This window comes from Mixophyes fleayi, chromosome 4 (genome assembly GCF_038048845.1).
Source record: "Mixophyes fleayi isolate aMixFle1 chromosome 4, aMixFle1.hap1, whole genome shotgun sequence".
Classification (NCBI taxonomy): Eukaryota; Metazoa; Chordata; class Amphibia; order Anura; family Limnodynastidae; genus Mixophyes; species Mixophyes fleayi.
The window spans coordinates 159,139,271-159,167,133 of NC_134405.1; the positions used below are offsets into that span (position 1 = coordinate 159,139,271).

The window sequence follows — 27,863 nt, forward strand, 5'->3', positions numbered from 1 at the left end:
GGCCTTCCTCCAGCCCCAGGATTAAAATAATAGTATTCACATTTAATAAATAAACCTATTTCCCTCCCTACAAACAGCCCCAGCAATAAATTAATAGTATTTACATTTCAGAAAACATACCTATTTCCCGCAACCGTCACTGCCATTAAATAATTCATAGGCACATTTAATAAAGGGACCTCATTCTCCCCAAACCACCCCATCTTAAATTAATTGTTCCCACTATTGTGTCTCTCCCCCCCCCTTTTTCCTCATGCTGTGTCTCTCACCCTTTTTTCTTATAGTGTGCCTTTCTCCCCCCTTTTTTCTCATGCTGTGCCTCTCCCCCTTTTTCCTTACTGTGCCTCTCTTCTCCCCCTTTTCCCCCCATAGTGTGCCTCTCTTCTCCCCCTTTTTCCCCCATAGTGTGCCTCTCCTCTCCCCCTTTTTCCTCCATACTGTGCCTTTTCTCCCCCTTTTTCCTCCATACTGTGCCTATTCTCCCCCTTTTTCATCCATACTGTGCCTATTCTCCCCCTTTTTCATCCATACTGTGCCTCTCTTCTTTCCTTTTACCTCCATACTGTGCCTCTCTTCTTTCATTTTACCTCCATACTGTGCCTCTCTTCTTTCCTATTTCCTCCATACTGTGCCTCTCTTCTCCCCCTTTTACCTCCATACTGTGCCTCTCTTCTTTCCTATTTCCTCCATACTGTGCCTCTCTTCTTTCCTATTTCCTCCATACTGTGCCTCTCTTCTTTCCTTTTACCTCCATACTGTGCCTCTCTTCTTTCCTTTTACCTCCATACTGTGCCTCTCTTGTTTCCTTTTACCTCCATACTGTGCCTCTCTTCTTTCCTATTTCCTCCATACTGTGCCTCTCTTCTTTCCTATTTCCTCCATACTGTGCCTCTCTTCTTTCCTTTTACCTCCATACTGTGCCTCTTACTTACCTTTCTGTTAGCTTCTTTCTTCTCCTCTCTTCTGTCTTCTTTTTTCTTTCCTGGTCCTCTCCGCGCTGCTGCTCACTGAAGGACAGGCGTGACTTGATGACGTCACGCCTGTCATTAAGTATCAACAGTGCAGAGAGGAGGGAGGAGGAGGGACGCCAGCGGCGTGGTGAGGTGAGTAGTGTATCTTTTTTTTTTTTTTTGTACTACCTGGCTCCCCCCACCAACGAAGGGAGCCCCGAACCCCCCCCTTCCGCCGCCGCCGCTAAAAAGAAAAGTGTAAAAAAAAAAAAAAAATCAGTAGAAGTTATGCGCGCGGCGGCGGGGGGGCCCTCGGAGAGAGGGGGGCCCGGGGCACGTGCCCCCTGTGCCCCCCCTCCCTTAATCCGGCTATGTGCAGAAGTACAAAAAGGTGTATAAAACACTGAAAACGCTACTTGCATCTATCTCTACAAGAGCCCCCAAAGTGGTTACATTTGTATTGTACAAGATGCATATGTATTCATATTTAAGGTTATATTGTATTTCAAAGGTTACAATGCAGGTTCTCACAATTTTTTTTGTCTTATTAAACATAAGTTCCTGTTATTAGTATACAGAGCTTTTTAGGAGAGTATGGAATTAATACAAGTAGTTTGCTTGAATTCCTGATGAATCAAAATATAAAAATAAGTACATAAAATAACAACAATAAAACATAGCATGTTAGAATATTAAAACAGTGCATTACAACAAAAAAAAATAGCTACTGTGCTAAGAGTAGGAGTTGCCTGTCAGTTGAGTAGTATGAACATGCTCTCATCCTTCACTGATCTCTCTTGCTGCTGAGCACAGCCGACAGCCTCGCATCCCTGCTGGTAGGATCTAACAGCTATTTGTTTTTTTTAAAAAAAATACTTTTTTGCTTCTAATTATATAAGGTGAAAGGTGAATTAAAACTAAATGTCTGGCAAGTCTTTGCAAGGAACAGATTTCTCAGCAGCTTGCAGCGATAGGAAAGAATTTTATGTAAATGGTTTGTCTTCAGTTGAGTTTGCTGATTGCCTGGTAATACTGAGCACAGGGCTAGGATACAGCACCACTCTGGCAAGGACTAAGGAATGACATGTAAACAAACGTCATGGCAAGAGACCACTCTGTGTTACACATTGTAATGAAGCATGACAAATAGGAAATGTGTACTAGGAAGAGAAGTGATTCCTCGGGGAGATACTGAAGGAACTGAAAAGAAAGCTCTTCTCTAAACTCCAGCAGAGAAGCAAAGTCCTTACCAGGGAGAACTACTCATTGCTGAGCAGCATGGCACGTTTTCTGATTGAAGCATTCCTCTTCTTTGGACTTCATGTATTCAGGTGTTTGACAATAGACACAAGACAACCAAGACTTCGATTATCATTTAAAGGTAAGTCACAATTGTGGATCAGTTTCTTTAACCACTTTGCTGTCAGAGATTTTAGTTTTGCATCGCAACATGTTTTTTTACAACAGTAAATGGATTTACCTGCATTGAGCAATTATTGTAATTAAGAAGACTATATTAAGAATAACTGTGCCGGTCTATTTTATTGATACTGCAGCATTCCCAGCACTAGACCAACAGGATACCAGAGGAGTTACAATGCATTTAACTGAAATCAAACATTGGGTTAATTTTTTTAAAATATAAAATACGTGTTGGTATGTACTGTGTAATTACTGTGCTGTACATGTGAATTAAAGGAGATGTACTGCTGTAATTACAGAATACTTGCAATGCTTCATGGTGCTTTCAAGGTCAGCTGTTTGATGTTTTGCAGGCAAGGATAACAGGATTACAAGCAGCAACAGAAAAAAAAAAAACATTCGGCATCTTTTATGTTATGAGACAGGTATAGCAAAACACCTGGTCAAAACAAAGCCTATAAAAATTCAGCTGCCGGGTGTATCTTCATAACTTCACTGACTTGTTATCTCATGGCTTGTTAAACGTTTTGTAACCCCTTAATAACTAAGGTGCTTTGCTCTTATGCAATCCGAGTAGTGAAGCATTTATGCTTGTTGGTATTTCTTTTTATCCTGTATTACATAAGTACAAGTAAAACAAAGTCTAAAAAAAAAAGTATATTTTCAAATAGTATCAATGATTATTTTCTTGAACTTTGTGCAGCCTCTAGAAATATCATCTAAAATGGGGAAATGTATTTACCTAGTTGTCCAGTATATGTAGGCACCAAATATGTATAGTCTATTAAAGTTTAAGTTTATTTCACTGTAAATATATTATTTATTTAAACTAGGTCAAAATTGATCTTTAAGAATGCATTAAATGGTTTTGAATCTTCACACCTGTGTTTTGTTTTAACCATATTGTCCTTACAACTTTAGTTATAAACAAGGGGATCTATTTTTTATGTTACCAGTAAGAGAGCTAATATTGGCCTGAGCAAACTCAGGAGACCCTATTCATGCAGGCGGACCACAGTGACGTTACCCCTGCAAATATATATATATATATATATATATATATATATATATATATATATATATATATATATGTATATATACATATATATATATATATGTATATATATATATATATATATATATATATATATACATATATATATATATATATATATATATATATATATATATATAACTGCAGCTGCATGTGCTGCTAAGCATTCTACAGAATACTGTGCAGCTACGTTCATGGGTAAGGAAACTACAAGTACTACTTCCTGCACATCTCTCTGGAACATCAAGATGTCAATGAAAGCCAAGTTCTAGTTACTGCCACTATAGAGAACATTGTCCAGTTTCCCACCACCCACTCATTAATGATTTAAAGAGAAGTTAAGGGCTTATCCATCCTGGCTTTTAATAGTAACTACAAAATCACAGCAAAACAGAATAAGGAACTAAAATGTCATATAATAATACAAAACTTAGGGGCACCTTACTGACATGGTGTAAAAGTGCTGTATCCTATGTCAACCAATCAGACATTTTTTAACACTCTATCGAATCTATATTTACTAAACTGATCTAATACTCTATAATGGGATGATTAAAGTCCATTGTAAATTGATAGCGGGTTACCACATATTTGCACTTTGTGTTATGGTAGTTAATCACAATTTATTTTTTTCATTTAAAATATATAAATACTTATGTGTTATGGCCAGGTCCTCCCATATGACCAAGCGCAAAATACTGCTTTCTTCCAGACTTATTTTCCCATTGCAGTTACATGGGCTGAGTTAATTAATTGACACCTAGCAACACCCTTCTCACCATCAGCCCTAGTAACTGCAATAAGAAAATATGTGTAACATTTGGGTGCAGAACATTTTGTACAGGGTGGAAAAGGTCATGTTGGAGAGTTTGTATATTGTTGCTGCAGCATTGAACATGTAAATGAGCTCTTGCAATCAGATATTTTAGCAACACATTGTAATTAGATTGTTTATGACAATATCATATGTGTGACCGTAATTGTGACTGTGGTGGGTAATTACAGGGATCCATTCCGCACAAGTGGATACATTTCTTATTTAATGTTGGATATTGACATGTGAGATTCCAACCAGTGTATTAGGACTCTATATTTACTATTCATAAGAGCCACTGAACCAAATGACAGTTGAAAAATATTTTGCATATTTCATTTTATTATAATTATAGGTTCTGGTTTAATATCTCATGAACTTCCAATTTTAGAATGTATCATTTTTTTTGCGGTAGAACTGTGTCAATTTCAGTTTTGGTTGGTTCTGAAGAAAAGTAAGCTTGTAATTCTCAAAACTGCAAAAATAAATATTTGTGTTCACTTCCAGACTATGTTGTGCCTCTTCAGGAATGTTAAATAAACATTCATTCATTCATAAATATTAGGAGACCCCCTGCCACACTGCAACATTTATCAGGATGCAGCTGGGGGGGGCAATCACATGATGCTCCCATCCAATCCTGGGATGATTTCTTTCAGCCAGGTACACATCACTTATTTCCTACCTGTTATTGAGAAAGAACTATTATGTTGGACTGCTTATACATTTCAGCTTGCAATCATGACAAATGCAATAACTGTCTTCTAATTCATATATTCATTACACAGCTCTGCATTTTGATAAATGGAAGGGCAACCAAGAAATCAGTATGGGAAAAAGAAAAATTAATACTTAATAATTTAATATACTTTACATCATCATTTCATATCTTTATTTTCCTTTTTCTTTTAAGGCTTTTCATGGATTGCACCTAAATTCTTGTGACACCTTCAGTTTATCATTGTGACACAGAAATATACCCCAACACACTGGCTGGGAATTACTGATGTACATTGGGCAGCACGGTGGCGTAGTGGTTAGCACTTCTGCCTCACAGCACTAGAGTCATGAGTTCGATTCCCGACCATGGCCTTATCTGTGTGGAATTTGTTTGCATGGGTTTCCTCCGGGTGCTCCGGTTTCCTCCCACACTCCAAAAACATACTAGTAGGTTAATTGGCTGCTATCAAAATTGACCTTAGCCTCTCTCTCTGTCTGTCTGTGTATGTGTATGTTAGGAACATTTAGACTGTAAGCTCCAATGGGGCAGGGACTGATGTGAATGAGGTCTCTGTACAGCACTGCGGAATTAGTGGCGCTATATAAATAACTGATGATGATGATTGTTCACCCATGTACTGTGTGGCACTGTAGCTATTAGTAGGGTTGCCACCTTCTGCTCCTGTGAGAAGGAAGCACAATACAAAGAGTGCCAGAGATAGTGCTAATCACAACATATGTGTACTTCTACTGTGCATCTGTTCAGGTATTTTGGATTCTCTACCTCACCCCACTCTTTTTGTTTGTCACTTACTCTGTTTTGATTTGTTCTCAGTTCTGCAATGCAATTGTTTCACTTTAACATGGACATATCTATACACAGAGATGACAGCCATTTTAGTTCCTGGTGAATTCATGGGCTAAATGTTGAAATAGCCCACAAAATGGCTTCCTCAACTGTGCAGGTAATGAGTCTACTTCAATACAATTCATTGAAGACCATACAGGACTTCCTGGACTTGAATGTCCGGGGCAAAACTGAACAGATAATAAACATATCCATTAAAACTAATACAGAATAAATTATGAAATAGAAAATGGCAAAAATTGAAATATACATTAAGGGCCTCATTTAGAGTCAGACGCAAAGTCCGTTTTAGGCGCATCCGCCTGCATCTTGGACGCAGTTAACACTTGCAACAGCTTGCGGCTAATTACGAGAGAAAGGGTGTAACGTAGAATTGTGAAGGTGTGACCCCGTAAGTAAATCCTAGTCGCAGTGAGGCACAGATGCAACACACGTCAAAAAAGGGCTACAACTGTGCGGCAGGAATTAGGTGGTGCAAGTAGTTAGCTAGCTGCAGGAACTGCTCGCAGCTCGGTAGGGTATTACAAGTGGGATGCAACTAGGGTTGCTTGCCACTAGTAACACCCTACCAAGCTGCGGCACACTCCCATTCCTGCACGTCTTAGACGGACATTGCGTCCGACTCTAAATGAGGTCCTAAATGGTTAATGAAGTTCTCGCCCTTTTCATCTGGTCAGTGAATGTCTCACCTGAATATGTGTTTTTTTTTTTTGAAATCTTAAAATGTCTGTGAACTTAGTAAAACTTTCAAGATATCATCTGTAAATATTTTTAATGTACACACTTGTAATCTTGTATATTGAAATGCGAAAACTGGCATTGTAGCTGTTTTTTGTTGTTCAGAGAACAAAATGGAGCAATGTTATAACACAGCACAGAGAAACATGGCTGCCCTCGCCAGTCCCATTATTTTAATGACTTTGCAAATAACTTAAAGCAAGTAGGACATAAATGTATTATAAAAGTGATGGCTGAGAAAAATCCTCAACTTATTTATTAAAAATATTTGTGCTGAAATCATTCATGGGGATTGAGCAGTCTATGGATTAATTATTTCCCTCAGTGTATTCCTCTGAAGTGGAGTTTGCAGTTTTCTGGTGATTTGCTTCTGAAATTTCTGTGACAGAACTGTGTAGCCAAATTGGACATAGACCAGGCTGCTCAGCGCTTGGTGCGGACAGAGTGATCTTCCCGTCTAAGGGCAGCTTAGAATGTAGTTATTACCCTGTTTGTGAATGGAACACATTCCAGTAGGTGCAATAGAGATTTACAGAGTTGGCTATGGGGTCCAATTTCTTCTATGTATACCAAAGAGGTACCCTTTAATATAACATTACTTTATATAATAAACTCTCCAGGAAAAAATAGAATGTCCTGTTTACAATTTATATTACACTGTTATTCTAAAACAATTTTGTCTATGTATACAACATACATAAATAATCTTATATGTCATTTATAATTGTGGACTGCTGTAGCTGACTAAGATGAGTCACATTACTAATCTGTCAAATAAATGAAGTAAACTTGTTTGATCCTTGTAAATATATCAACTCTTATTTTCATTAGGTTTGTGCATCAGTACACATCATTGCTGTAATATTAGGTTTAATCTCTTTACTCCCTGGGGGGTTCCAATAATACAACATGAATCAAATCACTTCATTCTCATCGTCTAGCTGACAAAATCATACAGGCGTTACTTCAATTGTTTTATAATTATAGATGTATAAAATAGTGCTGGAAACAAAGTGCCTTAGAATTTCAATATAGATGGCAGTAAGCAAAACAACCAGATATATTTACTGAATAATCAAGTTTGGACGCAAATTGTGTAATTAAATGATTTATATTTTGGTATGTTCTAAAGAATAATGACTTGGTTATGATGGTCTAAAAAGCACTTAAGTCTGTTAAGATAAGATTAACATGGACACTATGGTTGCACCTGGTACAATCTGGTATTTGTATCTTCTAGAAGTGAATGAAATATTCAGACTGTTCCACATAATATTCACCTCATTCACTATCGGACTTGGATATTTACACGTTTTGCCGGTGGAATTTGATCTTAAGTGTTTCCAGTCCTACCTCAACCAGACCACACAGCAGAGTGAATTGACTATCATTGTCCCAGCTCCATTCCTAGTCTATAAGTTTCGCAAAATAGGAATTTACAAATACAGTGCGACTAGCTATTCTGCAGAATGGTGATGCAAAAACAGAACTTGAACATTGTGGACCTCATTTAAAGTCGGACGCAATGTGCGTCTAAGACATGCGGCCCAGCACGCCTTTAAATGTGCCCCAGAAGGGAGTTTTGGTTGTGGCAAGGGGGTAGCGCTGTTAATGGAAAAAAAAATCCTGCAAAAAAAAAAAAAGAAGAGAAAATACCTACCTTGCGGTCACGCGGTCGTGTCAGCTGGTACTCCGGCTCCCTCCCGTGTCTCCTCCTCTGTGTGGTGCTCGCAGTGAATGTCGGGCGTGATGTCATCACGCCCAACATCCATTGCGGAGCACAGCACAGAGGAGACACCCGCTCGAGAAGAACAATCAGCAGCGCAGAATTGGAGAATAGAAGAGAACAGGAGAACAAGCCGATTAAAAGGTAAGTTAAGGGGGATTTTTTTATTATTTCAAGGGACGCTGACAAGTGAATAAAAGTCACCTGGTCCTGGAGCATCATGGACCTTATCTCCCTGCTACATACTTCTACTTGTATTACTAATGGGGTATTATATATTATTCTCTTTGGCCCATTATAAGTTGTTATCCCTTAACTAACATAGTGGTGTAATTATCAAAACAGGTGACAATTTGGGGTCACAGTCGTGTATATGTCAGGTACCGCAGGCCTGGTCAGGGCACCCTGATATACAATGCCTGGCTTAAATGCACTTTATTGATATTGCAACAAAACAATACAAAAAGTGATTATAGTATAATAACGGGAGGATTTTTTGAACAGGGCGATTGAAAGGTATGTATAGGGGGATTTGAAAAAAAAAAAAGAGATATATAATCACTTTTTTTCATATATATATATATATATATATATATATATAAATATATATAATATATATATATAAATATATATAATATATATATTAACTATGGTTTTTTGGATGATCAGCTATCGTTATTGTTAGTGCATCTTATGTGCGGCCCAAACCAACTCGTCGTCTTCCAATGTGGCCCAGGGAAGCTAAAAGTTTGGACACCCCTGGTCTAAGACATGCAGGAGTGGGAGTGTACAGCAGCTTGGTAGGGTATTATGAGTGACAAGCAACCCCAGTTGCGTCCCACTCGTAATACCCTACCAAGCTGCGAACAGCTCCTGCAGCTAGCTAACTATTTGCGCCACCTAATTCCTGCCGCACATTTTTAGCCTTTTTTTGACATGTGTTGTGTCTGCGCCTTACTGCGTCTAGGATTTACTTACGGGGTCAAACCTTCACAATTCCGTGTTCCGCTCTTTCCCTCGTAGTCAGCCACAAGCTGTCGCTAGTGTAAAATGCGTCCAGGATGCAGGCGGATATGGTGCTTGCTGCACATGCGTGATAGTGGTTTTTTGGTCGATGCGCCTAAAACAGACTTTGCGTTCAACTCTAAATGAGGCCCTGTATCACTGTAACTGTGCACTTCTGCAGAACGGTATATACTGCTAGGAAATTCAGATTGTTCAACTTCACTCATCTCTGATATCTTCACTCCACTTAGACTGTATTCCCTCTGATGAATGTGAAAAAGAATTATAATGTAATACATGGTTTATGTGGGGAGTTATGTAAATATGTAGCTTTGCTATAGATAGATTACATCTCTCCTGGCTCACCACAATCCATACATTCCATTGAAAACAATATATGTAACTCTGTCATATTGTGCCATTTGCAGCACAGTGCTTCTCAAAATTTGTTTTAAAGTCTTCTCCTTTTGTTAGTGAAAAAGTACTGAACAGGTTTATGTAACTATTATAAATGTTATTAGTGCTCCATAACCTATGCCTGATTATTGGATGATCTGGGATAATTTAGGGCTGTCCAGCAATTGGGATTTAGGGATCTCTGCGAAATATAAGCAGTAAGTGGACTCTGCGCAATATATGTCTGGCGACTGAGGGGTGATATCTGTGCAATATATGACACTAGCAACAGGGATGTCCTCTAAGCAATATATGACTGGCAATAGAGAAGTCTCTGTGTAATATATAGTTAGCAAAATGATTTCAACTCTGTGGAGTATATAGCTGCAACTGTGAGTCATCTCTGCGCAATATATGGCTGGCAACAGGGGGTCTCTGTGCAGGGGTGGGCTGGGCCAGGGGGCAGGGAGGCAGTCTGACCGCTGTTTGGGCCGGTCGACCCCCCCCGTGGATGAAATATTACTGGAACATTACCGGTGCCGCATCACAAGGCACGCGATGCGGCCGCGTCAACGCACAGGCGGGAGCATCAAATGAAACGCGATGCGGCCATCGCGTGTCATGTGATGCGGCCGCCTGTGCGCCCCCCGAGCTGAAATTTGCCAACCCACGCCTGTCGCTGTGCTATATATGGCTGGCAACAAGGGGAGTCTCGGCGTAATAAATGACTAGCAAAAGGATTTTTGCTCTGTGGAGTATATAGCTGCCACTCTGGGTGAGCTCTGTGCAATATATGGCTGGCAATTCTGGGGTTTCTCTATTTAACGAATTGCTGGCAATACCCTCTGCACACATTAATTAAAGAATGAATTAAAGGATATTCTAAGCCTAGGCAAATAGCTATTAAAGTATTTCCTTTTATTCATCCAAAGTATGATACAATAATTACTTTTCCTTTTCTATAACTATGTACATCAAGAATGAATTTTTTTCATTATGCAGTGTATGATGCTGCACGTGGCGCCCTAGAAGTAGAATTATTGCTTTATTGGCATGTTAACGTTTCATAATGGTGTCAGGATTTGTGCACTACACTTATTCAGCACATTCATTTAAATTTTTATTTTTATGTCAAAAATGAATATTTTGTTGTCTGTATTATTAAGTGTGGCTTAAAAAGGAGTTATATATTTATGTGTCCCCAGAATTACTTTTCAGAAACTGGTAACCTTAGTTTATGTCACATTTTGTCTACCAAAGAACCGATGTTATAAATTATCAGAGGTGTGGTATTGATCATTTGTGCACGGCCATAAGTGTAAATACCTGGACCTTCACCTCTTACATCTGGCACTGATCTCTGGATCAAAGAAGTAGCCATTACACTGGGAGTTAGAGCCTTTACATGATGCAGTGATAATATAATGCAATTCTACAGATGCCACCTTTGATGTCACCCAATAGTACTAGGTTTTAGGTAAGAGGTTATCTCTTGCATCATTGCAACTCAATCATTGACATAGATCATTTACTAGTTGAAGCATAGAATAGAAACTTTATTTCATTTTTAATTCAGACAAAGGTAAATCAGTATAATATATATTTAATAAGCATTGAGATGGATACATGGAAAATTATTATAGGATTAATTTGAGAACAAGAAATACCATTGTAATCTTTAAGAATGATTTATGGCAGACAAGATGCAGCAGGTACTTTATCTATATAGAAATATAAAATCGGTGACATAGCAATAGAGGTAGTAGCGATAGCAAACACCCTGGGGCTCTGAAGGGCCCGCTGTGCTTCCAGTATATGGACTTTGGACTGTTTGGTTCTTTACCACTAAATAGACTGCTTGCGCTTTTAGAAGACCGGATCCTGGGTCAGATTTTGCTCCATGAGCCAGGGGATTGGAGTTACACCTCAGGATAGGATATTGACATATTGATCCATTTAGTCTGTTCATTTTACATAATATTGGTTTAGTGTAAGAAAAAACCTGAGTTTATCTCAATAGTAAATATTTATAGTAAAAATAATAATAATAATAATAATAATAATAATAATAAATTAATTGTACAACTTCCATTTCTGTATTTATCCTATAGTCTTTGCTGTTGGTCTTCCTACTACATTTGCTGAAAGTTTTTTCAAAAAATCTATTGCTCTTTCAGTAAAATAGTATTATCTAATATTACTTCTAAGCTTTCCCCATCAGATTCATAAGTGTAATTAGCATCCGAGCTGTCCACATGGGCTAACCAGTCATATTTTTGTCTACAAAATCTCTGTTTTTGCATAAAAGAAGATTTTTGGGGGCTACTTTCCTTTCATCGTTCTCTATAAAGTGGTTGTCAGTCAATAAAATAAGCTTGATACAGAGCTTTAATTAAAGGGGATGGACAGACTGAATAATTATAAAAAAGTGTTTTCTGCCAGTCAGTGGGTTGTAAACAAGACAGAAGTTGAGATGACAATGTATTGGCTAGGTATTTATACACTTAGAGAACCAGTGACGCTAATGACACGTGGAAGAATTTTTTTTGGTGGCAGTCAGTGCAATGTAAAACAAAGAGTTAAGATAGTAATGGATTTGAACACTATATAAATGGATAATTACAAGTACAGAAATAATGTTTTGGGGATTTTTTATAATACTGAATTAAGCTAAAATCTGTTGTGCTGCAAAATAGTGTGAGTCACTGTAGGGCTAACTAAGCAGGATGTATCAGGCAAAGCTGCAATGTACCAAGTGTGCAGCAGAACAGAAGTGATGAGGATGACAGTCATCAGAAGCCGCTGATAACTCACAAATAACATCTCAAGTCACAATCACAAATAGTAGCATTTACGGTTGTTTACCCTTAAAACAGTCCAGGAACAATGAGAGCCAGAGAGGCTGTACGCTCCTTCTATGACATTTCTATTGTCCTGCTGATTGACTTATTTAGGTTCTATGATCTGTGATTGGCCTGATTCTCCACTTTTATACATGACACCCAACTGTTCAAAAGATTAAACCCAGCTCACTTGAGTAACTTTTAAAAAATGACTACAAACAATGTATAGAAAAAAAAAACCTGTAAAATAATATATCTTATCATGTGGGTAATGTTGATTGCGATAGTTAACAATGCGACAATGAATGATTTATCAGTCACTGTTGACATTGTAAAATTCCAGCTATGCTAAGGTTGTTGTCATGGTTTTTATATGATGCCCATGGGAACCTGTGACATTCACAAGTTAACAAGAAAATGCATTGTACAGTGCATATATTTGTGTAACAGTCTAGGGCTATAGAATACTGTCTGGATAAGCTATTCTATTTGTCTCTTTAACTTTCATGGTGTGTGCTAAGTACTTAAGACCATGAATATTTTTTTTTTAATTAAAGGGCTATCTTTATAACACTTCAGTAAAACTTTTTTCTAGTAAAACCAGGCACAATCCAATGACCTTAAAAAAACTGAGATACAAGAAACTCTCCTTGTTGTCCTACCTCTATTTCTGATATATGCAAATGTATCTGACCTAATCATAAATAATATTACCATGAAAATAAAAAATATGTCTTTATTGCTTATTCATATCAATTAGAATGATGATCACATTGGCTCAGAACATGGGGTGTACAAAGTGCATAACTTTGGCCATCATTTACATGGCCCTGACAATGACATTGGCATGGATATCACGGGTGTAACTGTAATTATGTATACTGGCACAATCCATTCTGTTATAGTCACATATCGCATTTTGGCCAGTGAGATTTTCACTTCTGTTTTCAGTTCTCTATTTGCTTGTTATGACCTCACAATATAAATATGCAACTTCTATACTAATTCTTTTAATATTCTACTGATTCAGGTTTCATCTAATTTCACCTGAATTTTTATTCTCAAAGCAAAACCTCTATTGACCGAAATACAATTGGCAAAAATAGGTTTGGTCTCTTAACCTTTTGAATTTCACCATCTATACATTCTTATTGGTGAACAAATTAATGGCTTTGTTCCTTACTAGTATTGATTTTACTGACACCCACATGTACAAATCAGCTTCTTCTTTTTCCAAATTCCATGTCTTAGGTGAACCAACATGGGATGTTCAGTAACATTGTGTTTCTAATTTTACAAATGAGATTTTAGAATTGACTTGAAGTGTACTGATTCATATGCATCTTCCTGTAATACACGTGCACAAACCAGCAACAGCAAACTGAAAAGCAATAGGAAAACTGGTCTACGATGCAGTGTGGAAAAGAGAAAGTGAGTTTCCTTCAAGTCTGTTTCAGATTTGGTGGTTTGTGGAACGCAGAGATCTGTGGTTTTGGAAAGTTTATTTCATGTCCCTTCCACTGTCATTATGTGCTGCAAGTCTTTGATTATTTTTCATATTTCCTCTTAGATGGAACCATATATTGCCATTAGTGGTATGGGTGTTGTTTGTTTTTCCTCCCTATAATATAGCAGGTGTTCCTGTCCACTTCACTATGCAAATATAGTTCTCCTTAGCTTTTACAGAGATATGATTGAATTGGTATATGGCTTAAGTTGTTCAGAAGCCAACAACTGGATATTTCATCTGCATATGACATGTGCAGTGAGCCATCAATGACCTGACTGATAACTCCTCTTCTTCCACTGTGCCGTGCAATCCTTTTTATTGAATAACTGGTTTGTTCATAAAATGGCAGAATACTTGTGGTAAAATGCTGTCAAAGTAAGATTATCATGGGATACATGACATAGCCTTTCTGATTCTCCAGGACTACTTATCTTTTATACTAATGCATTTTTATAAGTTGTAATGGTGTTGTGGAACTACTACACATTTATATTGTACAAGCATATGCATTATTACTTAATAAGGCAATGCAGATAACATTAGTTACCGTATTTCCTCATGTATATGACGCTCCACTGTATAAGACGCACCTATATAAATCATGTGAGAAAATTGAGGATAAACATTATCCTCAATTTTTTCACAGAGTAATTGTGCAGCTTATACAGAGAGGAGAGACAGCGTTCTAACGCTATTGTCAATTCTGCCTGACCCTGTCAGATGCTTCCTCTGTCCAGTAAAGTCTTCTTTCTTCTGTCCATTCTGATCCTGATGCTGGAAAGCCGGTTACCGTCCTCTTCCCGATGACCGGATGTCCAATCAGGACTTTGACAAGGTCCTGATTGGAAAAACACCAAATGCAGAAACCGGAAGTGTGCGTTCCAACTGCGGTTCACAGACCACATCCGGTCATCGGGAAGAGGACCTTAAGCGACTTTCCAGCATCAGGATCAGACGGACCGAAGAAAGAAGACTTTACCGGACAGAGGAAGCATCGAACAGGGTAAGCGCTACTACCTCTGTATAAGACGCACCCAGTTTTTAGACCCAAAATTTTGGGGGAAAAGGTGCATCTTATACATGGGGAAATACGGTAATCATCTGTTGTGATTTAATAATCGTCTGCTTTACTAGGGTACATATGAATTTTATTTTTAAGTATGACCATACATTAGCGACTTTGAACAAGAATGGGCTAGACCTGATATATATATAGCCAACTGGAGTCCTGGAGCTGACTAGTGGACTTGCTATTGAATTAGGCTTCTGTTCTGATTCCCAGCGTTGTCTGCATCACTTGCATCACTTAATAGTCTGAAAAATGTAAATTTTATGAATAGACAAACATATAGCTATTTTTCACTGTCTCTTCCTGGGAGACATTCTAGAGACTTAAAATAGCATTGTCTGACTTACATCTATCACACACTGCCTTCTCTGGACCAGACTGCCCCGCTGCTTTAAGTCTCTCAAGTTTCTCCTGTCCAGACCACTGGTAAATACATTGATTAGCTATTTTTCTCCAGGGAGGGCCTCATCCCCTTTAAGCAATGTTCCTGACAATCTGACAGTCACAGAAAATTGTTTGGCACTATGTACACAATGTTTTATATATTTGATTTACTAATGTTAGTTAATAAATATACAAGATAATTGTTGCCATTTTTTCTGAGGAATCTGACTGAGATTGTTAATTAAAATGTTGACTTAGCAGTTGACAAACCTATCCTGGAAACATGAACATTATTTCTCAATAGTATAAAATATTTTTTGGACAACATACAATAGATATCCTTTCTCTCTAAAGTGGTACAAAACCCTGGACTGCAGCAGCGGGACAAACTTAATCTAATCTAGAATAATCTAGAATTTTATTCTATATAAAATGAAAACCTCTTTGTTAACAATTATGCAAATCCTTCCTCTAGGATATTTAGTCATTATGGGCCTGATTCATTAAGGAGAGTTAAGTTGAAAAAAATGAGTAAGTAGTCTTCTGGACAAAACCATGTTACATTGCAAGGGGTGCAAATTAGTATTCTGTTTTGCACATAAGTTAAATACTAGCTGTTTTTTCATGTAGCACACAAATATCAACTTTACATTTCAGTGTACAAATAAGCTATCAAGTATTTGTGTGCTGCATGAAAAAACTGACAGTATTTAATTTATGTGCAAAATAGAAAACTAATTTGCACCCCTTACATTGTAACATGGTTTTGTCCAGGAGCCTACTTACTCAATTTTTTTTACTTAACTTCCCTTAATGAATCAGGCCCTATGAAAAAGGAACGTATTTATCATAAATCACAAAAATTACCTGTTAAGTGTAATTTCTTATCACCGCTTATCACAGTGGAGAAATGAAATTTCAGAGCAATTTATCATGTAAGTTTCGCTGAGACAGTGCCACCAAAAATGCAGCGGCAAAAGACTTCACTTACAAGTTCTGTGATTATATGTTTGACACATGCGAGTCTTCAGTGCACAGGACTGTTCTCTGCAGCAGCCCTGAAATTGCAGGTAAACCGTGCTTAATGCCATTCAGAGATTGCAATAGCTTTTCAGGACAAACAGCGATTTTCACTGCTTGATAAACTAACTGATTTCACTATCCCTATAGAGATCTATAGAGATGGCAGTTATCAGTGGAAACAGGGCTAACACTGGAGTAATCTGTGTTTTCTCTGGTGTTAGCTATTTAATAAATTGAGTGAAAAAATAAAAGAACCTTTCGCTGTAGAAAACAGATGTTTTCACTGGAGTTAAGGCTTAAAATCATTGATAAGTAAGCCCCAAAATGAATTGACATCGCATCAGTTGGCCATGAAGGAAGTCAAATATTCTAGAATGAATGATTATTTATGGGATATAAGAGACCCCTAATATATTATGTGCTCATAAACAGGGCCAAAACTATCAAGTGAAAATCAATTCATATCATATCATCCACATATTTTTCAAAGCTGATTTTCATCTTCATAATGAGTTTACATATATCATGGGTTTTTTTGGCAACTATTACACTAGTAAGATTTCACATACTATTAGTAGCCATTATCCTATCACACCTGCATAAAGTGTTGATATAGAGGGCATTATTTAAAGAACTTCAAATATAAACAATTAACAAATACCTTGCAACTTAAGTGAGTTATCTATGTTAACCGTGTTGGTTGTATGCCATTTTGTGCCCTACAGTCCTCCATAAACACCAGAGTCACTCCAATACCAACATTGTTTAATATACTATTGGTAATTCACAATAGTGTTTTATATTGATCAGTTAATCTATAAATTCTCTGCTAGCAATCCATGGAAACTTTTTAAAAATATCCCATCTTCTCAAGGGAGAAGATGTTTAAATGGATGTCATAAAATACACTTGTATTTACATTATATATCTGCAAACATTACTAATATAATTTAGCGGTAAAGAGGCTCCTCTGGCCAATGCTATCAGTGAGTTGTTGTATACAACCCCACAACAAGTGTTTAGAGTTTCCCAACTGCAAATAAATAAATGTCATAAAAGGCCATATGCTGCACCAAACAAATAAAGATAAGTATATTAAACTAATATAAGTCTAAAGTAAACCACATTAAAGAGTATATATGTATGTGAAGTGCAGTAGTACTACAAGGCAATTTAGGTAAAAAGGACAAGTAGATGGTATTGTGTTTTCTCCACATTCTTTCCACTAATATATCATTCACAGATAATCTATTTGGTTGACTAGGTTATGGAAAAGACCACTTTATGGCATACTGCTGACTTTTGAAAAAAGAGATGTAAGTAACACCTAGGCATCGCACATATTGCAGCATGCCTCCAAACGGTCATGTCTAGCTCCACCCATGGGATATCTAGTACCAATCAGTGGCATGTCTAGTACCACCAGTTGGAATATATACACCTACCCTCTCTATGCAACCTTCCTCATCACCTTCTCCAACTTTCTCTCAACCCCTCCTCCCCTCTTTCTCTGTCCTACATTTTTCTCTCCTTCCTCCGTCTCCTCCTTTTCACCTCTCTCTCCCCCACCTCCCTTCACCCTTACCTCCCCTCTGCTGCTACTTTTTCTCTCACATCCTTTCTCTCCACCTCTCTCTAACTCTTACACTATCTCCCCCATTTGTATCTCTCTCTCACACTATAGCGAATAAGAAGTAATGACTACATCAATGTGCTGGAAAGTGGTGGCCATTTTGTTGTAGCACACCCCTTCGTAAATAAAATGTATTTACCAAGAAGAAGTGAGCTACAAGAAAATGGCCCTGCTCTCCAGCACACTGATTTATTCATTGCAAATTTTCGAAAGTTTCCTCTGTGGTGGCTCTGCCCACCGCTTCTCCGGCCTGGCTTCCGGGAGATTGCCACACTCTTTCTGGAGTCTGGGAGGTCACCCACTAATTTTGAAGTCTTTCAGACATTCTGGGACAGTCGTCAAGTTGGATTCACAATGTTATTTTGATAATAGAAATAATTAATATTTATTTAAATTTTATGCCATGATCTCCAAATATATCTTACAAAACCTAAATCATTAATTTGTTTATTTACTTATCCATATAAATGCATTATAATCATAGTAATTTTATTAGTTAGCATTTGTCATATACATTGTTATTTATAATAAATGTTAAAACTAACATTTTCACTTATTGCATGTTATGTGAAAGCTGCTTCATTTTAAGAACCCTATATGGTCAAGAATAAGTACAAAGTATAAAAGATATACATTTATCAGAATATGTATATAAATGTAAATACATTGTGTGAAAATGTTCTAATATGACAGTAGAATATACTGTACATTTTCAATTAGGCACGAAGGCCTCTTCTTGTAAATAGTTTACTCATAGAGGAAGATGTTATTAAAATGATGAAAGGCATATGACTCTGTGAAACTTGTTCTGAATTGCCAAATGTTAAGTGCTTTGAACTTCAGGACAGCCTGCTACTACCCAGAGATTGTACTGGCTTGTGTCAGGAGTAGATTAACCAACACTAAACATATTGCTCTAAACCAATCTCAAGGAAAGTGCATTAAATGGACAATTATTGGATGTTCATTATGAGGTTACTATAACCTTATCAAATTACTGGAATATATATATATATATATATATATATATATATATATATATATATATATATATATATATACACCTGTAGATCAGAAACGTGGAAGAGGAAGTGGAAGGTAAGAACTATATAACACTTGGGAGATGACCACATTGCAAATAAATGCAGTGTTTATTCCCTGAAGATATTAAACTTACATTTGTTTTTTATTATATGTGATTTGCTACAGTTCCAATATTTGTATTTTTACCTCTTTTACATTAATGTACTTTATTTACATTTTTGTCTCGGCCATATAATGCACCATATTTTTAAATATTTATTTGATATTTAATTTTCTTTCTCATTTTTCCCTAAATCCCACACTGCCCCACTAGTGAAACCATGGGATTCATTTTCCTAAGACTACTCCCCAAAAAAAGGCTAAATAACTGCAGTACTCTTTTCACAGCCACATGGTCAATGCCTAGCACTAACTTACACTGACACTGTTATTGTACACTGTTTTACAGTGTGTAGTGCAAGAAGTGACGACACTGACAGAGCTCCTCCATATAGTCAAGGTCAAAAATATTGGCACCTTTGCAGTTCTTTCTAATATTGCACTATTTCTTATAGAAAATTATTGAAATGAAAAAATATTTTGGAATCTGCACCTGTACTTCTTTGGTTTGCAGTAGAATAAAACACAAAAAAACTGAAAAAAAGCCAAAATCATAGTTTATTCCACATATAAATACTTAAATGGACTACATTATTGCCACCTTTTAAAAGTAGTTAGAAATAATTATATTTCAAGCAGGTGATTCTCCGTCACTTTGGAACTGAATTCATATTTGGTGAGTACCATGTGTCTGCGATATAAAAATCACTTATACCCCATTCATACTGCACCAAAATCCCGGGTTTTTGCTGGGGCGAGCTCAAACGACCCGGGTCTTGGTGCAGTACGAATGGTACAAGTCAAAAATCCTGGGTCTAAAAACCCGGGTCTTCAACCCGGGATTTATCGAGGGGTAATTCCCGGGTCGGACCCGGGTTGCCTGCACTATGAATGGTGCAACCCGGGTTTTTCAACCCGGGTTGCACAGAAAACAAGCTGATTGGCTGTCTGCCTGTCTCTGGAGCATGATGTCATCGGTGGGAGCCCGTGGAACATTCGAGGAGTTTAGGAGAAATGGTGGATGGTGGAGTGCAGATCAAGCTGAAGCAGAATCGGAGTTTGTTGGAGAAAATTGCTTTTATTTCACTGAAAAAGTGTGTAACCAGTCACCTTTCAATGACATCACCATTTTTCAGCCAATGAAAACTGCTCTGGTGATGACTCCCACAAATTGCCAGGGCACAGACCTATGCAGTATGAATGGGGTCAACCCGGGAAATTCCCGGGTCCGAGGTACAGTATGAATGGTGTTTCTGAGCTGGGACGCTATGAGCCCCGGCAAAAACCCGGCTTGAAAAACCCAGGATATTGCCGGGGCGGCAGTATGAAAATGGTATAATTGAAAAAGTTTGAATAGAGAAAATGACTCATTCTCCAGTTCTGTGTCACTAAGTGTACTGCAATGAGCATGGAAAAAAGAAAGGAAGACAGAGAATTGTCTAAGGAGGTCAGACAGAATGTAGCCAATTATGGACAATCTCAAGACTACAAATCAATCTGCAGAGACCTTGGTGTTGCTGTTTCCACTGTACATAATGTCATTAGGATGTAGCAAACCTTGCATATGCCTGCGCTGTCGTCACCCTCATCAAGCTTATATCAGAACGCTCTGGTTTCCTAAGCCAGAGATGAACAATTTATATGCTGTACAGTCATAGAAAGCTGTGACATCACAAAGATATACAGGTACAGTATTAAGGTCCACATCCATAGGTCGATGGGTTATGGCCTCCTAAGAACTTGACACCCCTCAGGCTCACTAACTGGACCTGTATAAACTGGTTCTTTTATGGCATCTCTGGAGTTGCTATGTGGTGTATGAAAAGTTATTTTACCTAGCGTTCGCAATGTGAGAACGCATCATAAATACTACCGGAAACATTCTCATGAGATTGCAAACAGAATGAGACCAAACTCAATGTAATTAACATGTTGGAAATATTAATTACCTTCTTCACCACACTATATTCTATATTAACTGAAAGAAAAAGATTAAACTTATTTACATGTTGCTAAGATAATGACTTGGGTGCAGGGGTGCACTCAGGGTGGGTTTCTGGGTCTCCAGAAACCCCTCCCCTCCGCTAAGAAAGTGCCCCACATAGCGGTACTGTACTATATAGCAGCCGCGGCGCTGTCAAAGAAGACAGTGCTGCCGGCCCGAGCTGCTGCACATACGCGGGAGCATGCGCAGCTGCTCTCTCCCCCAGGAAACCCCCCCCTAAAAATCCTGCGTGCGCCCCTGTGGTGGATATTGATTGCTATGCAAACAATATTTGTGTACAGAAATGATTGATTACCACCTTTATCCAATTATTTAACTTCAAGGTAATAAAGAGTGGGGGAAACCTTTAAGCGACTTTTAGCAAATAATTTTAGTTAGTTATTACATTTAATATGTTCAGCATGGTGAAATAAGCTGTTATAAGTAAGCAATACATATTATTTACAACACATTATATACGATATACACATATAATCATATATCTAGATAATTCTTTAGTAAGGAAATGTGTTTGTACACTATGCATACTGTATTATACTGAAAGGCAGATGAAATGAAGATAGATGATGTGTTCTAATGATCTGCTGGTTTAACACATGCCAGATACCCTTTTGTCATTGTAAACATTTCTGTATTGTTTCATTGCATATGTTGAGGATTTCCATACAAGGGAAGACAGCACTCATAAAAATGTCTTCAGAAAGTGTTGTATGTCTCATAATATAGAACAGGTATTTTATAAGCATGATATTTTAGTTGAGGTCAGGCAGAGTTAAGTTAAATTATGTATATGTACATACATGCATGTGTTTATATTTATGTAACCTTAACTCAGCTCAAGGATTTTTTTATGTCATCATTCATACAGAACATGACATATTACATAATTTATAATGTCACTGAAGACATTTGGAACGCGCTACATGTACTTTCTGTGAGCTTTCAGTCTCACAGCAGTAAAAGGGCACAGGATGTGGTACAAAATGTTTCTTTTCCAGACCTGGTGGCTGGACCCAATTTTGAGTATAATGGCTTCAGCAGGGAGTGCCCTTACCTCTGTACTAGTCTTTGATATTGTTGACACTTACCCACTGCTGAACCAATTTACATCATATTGCAAGTATTATCTGTGACAGAAGAGGGTGCGTTGCTGATTCCATGGTCTCTGACAGAAACAGTTCTGACAGTGGTGGGCTGATTTGGGAAGCCCATATCGTTTTGGCTACTTCATTGGAGGACCCTGTTTTTGTGGAATTTCACTGTTGTGTTAGTGGTCTGGTACAGAGATATAGCTCTGCATTGGCCCCTATAGATGCTTTCCTCTTTCCCAGAATTCCTCTAGTGCCAGAGTGCTGTGAAGAGCACAGATGTGCAGACTTTGAAGCCTGCAACATCTGCTACAGATGTAGGTAGCCCAGAGTCCTGCCTGATATTGTCTCTGAAACAGCAGTATTTCACATTTGCAAGAGGAGGCTCTATGAAGGAGTCATTGATGCTATCTTCAGTCGATCATTGTGCAGAATCCCCTTTATGTAAACACGGGTTGGGTACGCTTTAACTATTGTGAGTATGCCGACATGAACAAGCCCTACAAAAAAACCCTGAAAAGCTGCAAAACCAAATAAAAAAAAAATCAGACTTACCTTGAAGACGACACTGGAGATCTCCGATTGGATTAGCATGATGACAGCAAGTGTTTCCGATTGAAGAAGTGTTCGGCAGTGCAGGCTGACGTCATCGCGATGTCTGTCACTAGAAATTTAAAGCAGCAATGTCGGGACCCCTAAGATTAAGTGTTTAAACACTTAACCTGACATTGCCGCTTTAATTTTAACATACTTTGTTTCCCCTTTGCTAGGAGCTGACCTACCTCAAAGTCAACAGAAGCATGACTATATAAAGAAGCCTTTGTGTCCCGATTTGATAACATTTCAGAAGTTCCATTATCATCTGAACTACCATCATGGGCTAGCCAGTCCATAACTTGATCTGTTTGTCTTATACTCATACTGAGATTCCTACTCACATATCTGCAAAAGCACCTCTTTGTCTTAAGAGAAGTTTGTCACTATTGTTTTTTGATAGCGTTTTTTTTCTTCATTCAAGTCATTATTCTGTATAAAGTAACTGATGGTCATTACAAATAAATTGCATATATTATGGCTCCACAATGAAGAAAGGCTTTAATTAGATGGGATGGACAGACTGATTAGTGAGTAGTACAATAAAACTTGCTTTTTACGTTATTTATTGTGTTGTAAAAATATACTGGTTGATATCACAATATATATTTTCTATTTGGACACTTAGTTGGGTGATGAAGCTAAGGACAAGTATAAAATAAATGTGTTTGTGCCAGAGTATTGCAAAAATAGAAAAACCAAAAAAATGTGAGGCCATTCAAAAATAACGATCTTGGTGCGCATTGCAAAACACCATCATTTTGCACTATTATGCCTCAATAGTCCATTGACTAAGCACACTTTCCTTCTGTTTTGGAGCTGTCTCGATAACCAAAAGTGCATAATAGGCATGTAAGTGAATGGAATGTGACAATGAAGGTAGTAAGAGAAGTGGCAGTATGCATATCACCATGTACCAACTAGGGATGAGCGGGCTCGGATATCTGAAATCGAAGCCCATCCGAACCTTGCCGATCCGAGCCGGATCCGAGACAGATCCGGGTATTCCCGCCAATTGCAAAACTGAAAGCGAGGCTCAGAGTCATAATCCCGTTGTCGGATCTCGCGATACTCGGATTCTATAAATTCCCCGCTGACCGCCGCCATCTTCACTCAGGCATTGATCAGGGTAGAGGGAGGTTGTGTTAGGTGGTCCTCTGCCCTGCTATATCCTGTGCTGTGCTGTGCTGTGCTGTGCTGTGCTCAGTCCAGTGGTGCTGTGTCCTGTGCTCTGTCCTTCTGAGTTCAGTGGTGCTGCTGGGTCCTGTGCTGTGTTCTGTTCAGTCCAGTGGTGCTGTGTCCTGTGCTCTGTTCTTCTGAATTCAGTGGTGCTGCTGGGTCCTGTGCTGTGTCCTGTTCAGTCCAGTGGTGCTGTGTCCTGTGCTCTGTCCTTCTAAGGGCATTGTTATTTCCCCATTATTCCCAAGTTATAAAAAAAATGTAAAAAAAGTTATAAAAAAAAAGAAAAATTATAAAAAAAAGAAATTAAAAAAAAATATCCAAAAACAATCCTGCAGTATAAGTCCATTGGTACTGCAATATTACAAAGTTCACGGATTCTGCAGTATAAGTCCAGTGGTACTCTCCTGTGCCGCATATAATTTTTAAAGGCTTTGCCGAGTGTGTGTGGCTTAGGGGTACGCTCTCTTGTGCTACATATAATGGAAAACAAAAATTTGGAGGATAAAGCTGCGAGGAAAAAGCTCAGTTTTCCTAAAAGACCCGCTGGCGGGGATGCTGATAACATCTGGTCCGGACTGAAGGACCTGCCAATCATTGCAGACATGTCTACTGTTGCTGCATTGGATGCTGTCACAATTGAAAAAATGGTGGAGGATTATTTTGCTGACACCATCCAAATAGACATGTCAGATAGTCCATATTGTTACTGGCAGGAAAAAAAGGCAGTTTGGAAGCCCCTGTACAAACTGGCTCTATTTTACCTGAGTTGTCCCCCCTCCAGTGTGTACTCGGAAAGAGTTTTTAGTGCAGCGGGGAACCTGGTCAGTGAGCGGCGAAGGAGGTTGCTTCCTCACAACGTTGAAAAAATGATGTTTATAAAAATGAATAATCAATTCCTCAATGAAGTACAGCACTGCCCTCCAGATAGTACAGAGGGACCTGTGGTTGTGGAGTCCAGCGGGGACGAATTGATAATGTGTGAGGAGGAGGAAGTACACACTGTAGGGGAGAGGAATCAGAGGTTGAGGATGAGGACGACATCTTTCCTCAGTAGAGCCTGTTTAGTTTGTACAGGGAGAGATTAATTGTTTTTTTGGTGTGGGGGCCCAAACAAACCAATCATTTCTGCCACAGTAGTTTGGTAGGCCCTGTCGCTGAAATGATTGGTTTGTTAAAGTGTGTATGTCCTATTTCAACAACATAAGGGTGGGTGGGAGGGCCCAAGGACAATTCCATCTTGCAACTCTTTTTTTGGCATTATGTGACCATTCAACAGTCGTTTGCCATGTTCAAAAAGTAAAACAAAATGTCAACAAATTCAAAAAATTAAATCAAAAGTTAAATGCCCTGTCATTATTTAAAACAAGAGGTATTGGCGTGCTAGAATTAGTGTAGTGTTAATATGTTATAAACATTACACTTGGAACTTGGAGGAGGTATTGTGGCCCCGGTACCAAATTTAGTACCGGGGCCACCCCACTACGCAGTCCAGATACTTGTTTGGTGGAATTCTGACCAGTTGAGGGTGTATTAATTATATTGTGGCTCCGGTATCAAATTGGGTACCGGGGCCACCCCGCTACGCAGTCCAGAATTTTTTGGGGGGGAATTCAGACCCGTGGAGGGTTTTTTATTAATTATATTGTGGTGACCACTCCTCTACGCAGTCCAGATACATTTTTTGGTGCGATTCAGACCAGTTGATGGTTTTCTTATTATATTGTGGTGACCACTCCTCTACGCAGTCCAGGTACATTATTTGGTGCGATTCATACAAGTTCAGGGTTTTTAAATTATATTGTGGTGACCACTCCTCTACGCAGTCCAGGTACATTTTTTGGTGCGATTCAGACCAGTTGATGGTTTTCTTATTATATTGTGGTGACCACTCCTCTACGCAGTCCAGGTACATTTTTTGGTGCGAATCATACAAGTTCAGGGTTTTTAAATTATATTGTGGTGACCACTCCTCTACGGAGTCCAGGTACATTTTTTGGTGCGATTAAGCCCAGTTGATGGTTTTCTTATTATATTGTGGTGACCACTCCTCTACGCAGTCCAGGTACATTTTTTGGTGCGAATCATACAAGTTCAGGGTTTTTAAATTATATTGTGGTGACCACTCCTCTACGCAGTCCAGGTACATTTTTTGATGCGATTAAGACCAGTTGATGGTTTTCTTATTATATTGTGGGGACCACTCCACTACGCAGTCCAGAAAGATACCTCGTTGCAACGTTTTGGACTAATAACAATATTGTGAGGTGTTCAGAATACACTGTAAATTAGTGGAAATGATTGTTATTGAATGTTATTGAGGTTAATAATAGCGTAGGAGTGAAAATAAGCCCAAAAACTTGATTTTTGAACTTTTTATGCTTTTTTCAAAAAAAATCCGAATCCAAAACCTTAAATCCGAACCAAAACCTTTCGGCAGGTGTTTTGCGAGACAAATCCGAACCCAAAACCTCAAGCAAATCCGAATCCAAAACACGAGACACCAAAAGTCGCCGGTGCACATCCCTAGTACCAACCCACTTTGACCACTGCTGAAAACAAAATGAGCTGGTTAAAGATACCCACTTATGGATATCCAGCTAATCACTGATTATCTAATTCTGGCACACATGTTATGGCAAAATTGGGCAGGTCAGTCATCCAGTAGGTTGTCCAAATGAAAGGCTCTCAAAGACACTAATTATTATTTATTTTATTAACAGTCATTTACATTTTATTGTGCATATATAATATGCAGCACTAACAGAGAATATGTAATCCTTTACATTCCATATCCCTTGCCACACAGACACACCCAGTAGGTTTAATTTAGTCAGAAGTTAATTAACTTACCAGTATGTCTTTTGAGTATTGGAGGAAACCCATTCAAACACAGGGAGAACATACAAATGCCACACAGATGGTCAGAAACAAACAAAATGACCCGAGCACTGTGAAGCAGCAATTCTAACTGTGTGACTTCTCATATATAAAACCAACAGTCCTGCATTTGTACACAATTGATGTTGAATGTAATATGAAAATAAATCATCTCTATTAAAACACACTGTGTGCAGCTTGGTTTCCTTCTGTCTACATGTCACTTTTCATGATGATCTTAATATCCCTGCCTGCTGATAACAGCAGGAGGCTAGGTTCAGAGAACAGAAGACAAGTTTAATCTTTCTTCCCCAATTATTATTTTGCAGCTAGAAGTCTTGTTATTTAACAAGTGCTACTATCTCACATTGTTGCAGGCGTGACACTTGTGTGAAAGAGAAGAGTTTATAAAACAAACAGCACTTAACAAAATAAAGGATATTGTATATGAGAACACTGATTTTATTATTATTTTCTTCTGTGTTTTACATTTGCTGTGCTGTGTTTTATTTCTAGAATCAAATGAAAATGAGAGAGATTTTGTTTTGAAGAAAAATATTTTCATTATCTCCTTACATGTGACTTTGTTATTTCTCAAGAAACAAATTCCCATGAACATCAAAGTAAATTACATCTGTGGCCATATTGATACATTCATGGATTACATGTCCTGTGATTGGTGCCATTTAAGAAACCATTCAAGTGATGATACTTTGATAAAAACCCACAGCTTTCTCTTGCCTGAATGCCACTAGCTTGATAGCTGTTTTATGTGACACATTTTCATTGATGGTAATTTTCGTCCTCATTGCTTTTGGG

The 27,863-nt window shown here is 38.1% G+C and overlaps 1 protein-coding gene across 1 annotated transcript in view; it reads left to right on the top strand.

Annotated features, from left to right (window-relative positions):
* Positions 1-1,740: 1,740 nt before the first annotated feature.
* SEMA3E (semaphorin 3E) overlaps positions 1,741-27,863 on the top strand; it is a 111,997-nt gene continuing 85,874 nt past the window's right edge. Inside the window, exon 1 of the mRNA XM_075208695.1 lies at positions 1,741-2,331. Within this exon, the coding sequence (XP_075064796.1) occupies positions 2,229-2,331 (103 nt within the window). The 5' untranslated portion in view covers positions 1,741-2,228. The remainder of the gene's footprint in view (positions 2,332-27,863) is intronic.